We start from the raw sequence: 5,381 nt of genomic DNA on the forward strand, positions 1-5,381 counted from the left end.
TTTATTTTAGAGTGAAACTCAGCTGAGTAAACATTTAGTTATGATTTCTTCAGTCTGTTATAATACGGAAAATGAACACAAAAATCATTTTGCATTTATAACTATTAGTCTAACTAAATATAGATAATCTATACATAATAGCTTTTTAATAATTATATGGAGTAAAATTAACGGAAAATTTTCATTATAAATAGTATATGTCCAATTTGGATGGACTTAGAAATAAAGCCAGCCTTTCTGTTACAGTATTTTTCAAACGAAAACCATCTGATTATAAAGCTATTTTCTTATTCCCATCTCTACTCGCTGAATAATCTTCCCGTTAAAACTAAAGTTTCCCTCATGAGCAGGAAAAACTTTATGCATCAAAACAATGACTTATCAACACAAATAAACTATATTAAACACAGAAGGACCTTTACCATAGATATTCAAGTCCGCTGAGTGCGAAGTGGTGCCGGCCCTGTTGGTAGCTATGCACTCGTACCTTCCCTCCGTCTTCGACTCTGGTGTGGAGACGTTGACATGCCCCACCACCTTGCCACGGGCACCTATCTGCTCACCCACCATCACTCTGCGTAGGAAAATAATAAACAAACACGTAATTACAATAGATAAATTAATTAAATACAGCCAGTGTCAGGATATTTGTTGAATAGGTTGGTATGTGACTCTTTTATAGTTATATATGAAAACTCTGTTTTAATGTTACTGTTCAAAAAATATTTAATTTTAGTTATTAATTCCTTCTCATTATAGTTCATTTCCTTATTCCCTTTCCCCACTGAACTATTACCCCTGTTGGAGCCCTTGGACTTATAGCAGAATGCCATTTAGTCCAAGGGCTAAGGGCTGTAGCTTAGCTAGTAATAATAATAATAACAATAATAATAATAATAATAATAATAATAAGTCTTCTTATAGCTTATATATAAATATCAACGCATTTAATGTGATATAGGGATACTTAGGGGAGAGACATACATCGATTAACTTTCTGGATTTATTCACGATTCTGAAGTTGAAGTATGACTGTGCCAGTGACCAACGTATCTTTCTTTACCTTTTAGGGAAACGCTATTAGGAGAGTATAGAAAAAGTGCTTACTTCTAACACGCACTAAAACACACACACACACACACACACACACTATAATATATATATATATATATATATATATATATTATATACATTTATATACATATATATATATTATATATATATCATATATATATTATATATATATATATATTACTGTATATGTATTTATATATTTATTATACATAATATATATACACATATATACAGTATATTACTACATATACAAGTATATACATATATATAACCATATAAATAAATGTACAAGAATATATACACGTGTATACACACATGCCAATTATATACACATATAAATAATCATATAACTAAATGTGCATATGTACGTATGTATATAAATGTCTATATTAGTATCCCCGAGATACAACACTAAAAAACAAAAAGAAAACATAAAACAAGGCCAAGCACTGACCCCCCCCCCCTCCTACACATGATAGACGAGAGATTTAAAGAGCTTCCCTTTTTACACAAGAGAGAAGAATCGTGTTGAGGAAAAGCTCTTTTTGCAAATTCACAGCTCACTGAATTCGCACTGGCAAGGTTTAGAGCTTAGGTTACACGAACCATTTCTCCGTTAAAACAGATAAAAGTTGGAAGTAGAAAATCTGAGGAAACAGAACAACTTTTTCTTTTTCATTCTTAATATTATGGTTTTCAGATTCTTCATTAGATTACTAGTGTACCCGAGCCGTCAAAAATGATCTCTACACATTTAGATAAATATGCACACACACGTACACGCACACACAGATTCCCTTTCTTAACTACAACCCGCGGGTTCGGCAATTTGTGGGAGAATGTGGTTACCTCTCAGCTTACCTCCCTCTAACTAGGCCAAGACTACACCCTCTCCCACCAACCCGAGGAACAGGGAGGCCGAGTAGTAATACGTTTGACAATATATATATATATATATATATATATATATATATATATATACATATATATATATATATATACATATATATATATATATATATATATATATGTGTGTGTGTGTGTGTGTATGTGGATGTATATATTTATAAATGTATTTATATATATATATACATATATACATGTATATATATACATATATAAATATATACATCCACATACACACACATATATATACACACACATGTATATATATATATATATATATATATATATATATATATATATATATATAGCCAAACACCTTCTCGTCATTATATAGGGGAGAATTTCAAAAGGTGATTCCACCTCTTTCTTTGGGGCTTGACGATTTTTCTATTTAATTTTTCCTGAAGCATGCCATTTTCACTTAATTTTTCATTTAGGTCTAGGCTATGTAAAGACACTGCTCCCACATCCGTAATCCTCTCCAAATAAATGAGCAAACCTTTATGAATAAATTTTCTAAATGTAAAACTTTCTACAAATTAATAAAAGAATATCTAACTGGCGAGGAAAATATAAAATCTTTTAAATTGATTAAAAATATACACGGTTCTAATAATGAATTATTAAATCTTTCACACTAAACGAAAATGCAATATACTTTTAATTTGAAATATCAAATCCCCAACAATGTTTCAAAAATTTATTTTAAGAGATGCTATGTTTTACGGTTGAATTACAGTTCCACGGTGAGTTAAATGATGTCGACTCTTAACAAGAATCAGCTACATTTTAATATCAGTATCTCGAAATAGTTATCATGGGGGGAAATATATTCCATGTTTTTATCTTAATACAAAGGTACAAAAAGTAGAATTAAATCACGATATGCGACACCCATGAAGCAATTAAATGATATTTCTTAATTAAAAATCCACCACTGATTACTAGAGTCCGAAAAAGATTAGATAAGCAAGACACTATTTCAATAAAAAGAGCCTTAAGAAACAGTACTTCACCAGAGCCTAGTACATTTAACGAGGATGTCTATAGAACAGCTTGTCTGGGAAAATTCCCTAAAGTTATTACCCTTCTAAAACAAGAAACATTAATTTCTCATATTGCAACGTGAGGTTAATAAAAGTAACAGATATTCATCAAGTACTGATATTTCAATGAATATGAACAATGATATCGTATCCCAGACCCTATATGAAAACGCAATTATTGTTGCACGAGAGAGAGAGAGAGAGAGAGAGAGAGGAGAGAGAGGAGAGAGAGAGAGAGAGAGAGGAGAGAGGAGAGAGAGAGAGAGAGAGAGATATGACTTCGTAAGTAATTTTCACAAACCTTTGCCAGGTGAAGGAAAGCCATCAGTATATTCGCTGTCACGTCTCTTTCCAAAATTGAATTTAGGGAATGATTGGACCACTCTGGCATGAAGGGAGCTGGATCAAATTCGGATAATTTGTCAGAATGAAAGAGAGAGAGAGAGAGAGAGAGAGAGAGAGAGAGAGAGGAGAGAGAGAGAGAGAGAGAGAGAGAGAGAGAGAATTTTCTTAAATTTCAACATACAATTGAAATATGGAAATCGGTTACTAGCAATATATAACAGTGATGACTGACACACTGACACCATATTTGTCGAGTTAAATGATTTGTGCATTATATACGTTAACATGAAGATATTAATAAGGAGAGGTATTCAGAGATAACCAGAAGTGACATAAAAGTTAGCGTGGGGTGAAACGATGACTCAAAGATCAGGTTATTTTCAGCTGGTACGATCATCATATGAACACACATTAGGTTTATGAAAAAAAAAAAAAAAAAAAAAAAAAGTATGACTCAGAAAGGAGAAAAGAGGAAGACCTAGCGAGGGTTGGACAGATGTCGAGAAAGAACTTTTGGAAAAAGGTTCTAATTTTCATTTATTTTTTTCTATTATAGAAGATGAATTGCACAGTATGTCAACGGGTCCGTCGCGTTGCTGATGGCCTTTGTATGAGTTTATGGAGTGATTCACTAAATGAAGGAAGACTGTGGCAATGACTGCTGGATTATATATATATATATTTTTTTTTTGGGGGGGTGGGGGGGCAGAACAACGTGCTCTTAGGGAAGAAACGATCTTAATGTTGAAGAAATGAATAGATAAGTAATATGAACAGAAATTATATAAGAAACGAACTAATGTTGAAGAAATGAATAGTTAAGTACATGAACAGAAATTATATAAGAAACGAATTAATGTTGAAGAAAAGAACAGAAAAGTACATGTACATAAATTATATATGTATATATAAGCATATATATACATTATATATATATATATATATACATATATATATATATATATATATATATATATATATATATATATAGATAGATAGATAGATAGATAGATAGATAAAGAAAAAGACATGGTTAAGATTGTCATGTTTTTATTATTATTATTATTAATTATAAATATATATATACATATATATATATATATAATATATATATATATGTGTGTGTGTGTGTGTGTGTGTGTTTATGTGTGAGTTATGAATAATGTTAACAGCAGACGAAAACATGTTTCTATGAGAGAGAGAGAGAGAGAGAGAGAGAGAGAGGAGAGAGAGAGAGAGAGAGAGAGAGAGAGAGAGAGAGAGAGAGAGAGAGAGAGAGAGAGTATATATACAATGACAGGAGGAGGGAGAGAACCAACGTTTCTGTCAATTAACAGTTAGGTTGGTCTTCTCCACCACTAACAACTCTTATTGATTTATGTCGCACGGAAGGTCCAAGTACACCACCCTCCTCCCCCCTTCCCCACCCCTAGCCATCCTTTCCACTTCCTTCGCGTATATAGACCCTTCAGCCGCCCCTTACACCACCAGGACCCAAACCCTCCCCTCTCCCACCCACCCCCCCGGGGGGGGGGGAACCCCCAAAGAAATAAACGTTATGGGTTTTGTATTATTGGCTCTCTGATTTGTTGCCTTCGTTCGATGCCAGAGGAACTGCGTTCGAACTGTGTTTTTTTTCCAGAAATTATCTAGGGAAACATTTGAAACTAAATTAATTGGATAAATTTTATAATTGTTTTCATCGTCCAGTTTCTAGTGTTTCAATCATAATTCAGATTCCAATCTTTTCTCGGATTCAGCCACTTTTGGTCTTAACTTCGTACATTTCTTATAGACTAATAAAAAAATCCCACATACAAGCGAGTAAACACGCACGCGCACACACACACATATATATATATATATATATATATATATATATATATATATATATATATATATATACATATTTATTATATATATATATATACATATATATATATATATATTTATATATACACACACACATATATATATATATATATATTTATATACACACACACACATATA

General features: G+C 32.0%; 1 protein-coding gene across 1 annotated transcript in view; it reads right to left on the reverse strand.

The window, feature by feature from the left end:
* Nucleotides 1–5,381, reverse strand: part of LOC137652706 (cell adhesion molecule Dscam2-like) — a 466,536-nt gene that overhangs the window by 141,756 nt on the left and 319,399 nt on the right. Inside the window, exon 5 of the mRNA XM_068386108.1 lies at nt 423–574. Coding sequence (XP_068242209.1) covers nt 423–574 — 152 coding nt within the window. The remainder of the gene's footprint in view (nt 1–422; nt 575–5,381) is intronic.

This window comes from Palaemon carinicauda, chromosome 14 (assembly GCF_036898095.1).
Source record: "Palaemon carinicauda isolate YSFRI2023 chromosome 14, ASM3689809v2, whole genome shotgun sequence".
In the NCBI taxonomy this organism is placed as follows: domain Eukaryota; kingdom Metazoa; phylum Arthropoda; class Malacostraca; order Decapoda; family Palaemonidae; genus Palaemon; species Palaemon carinicauda.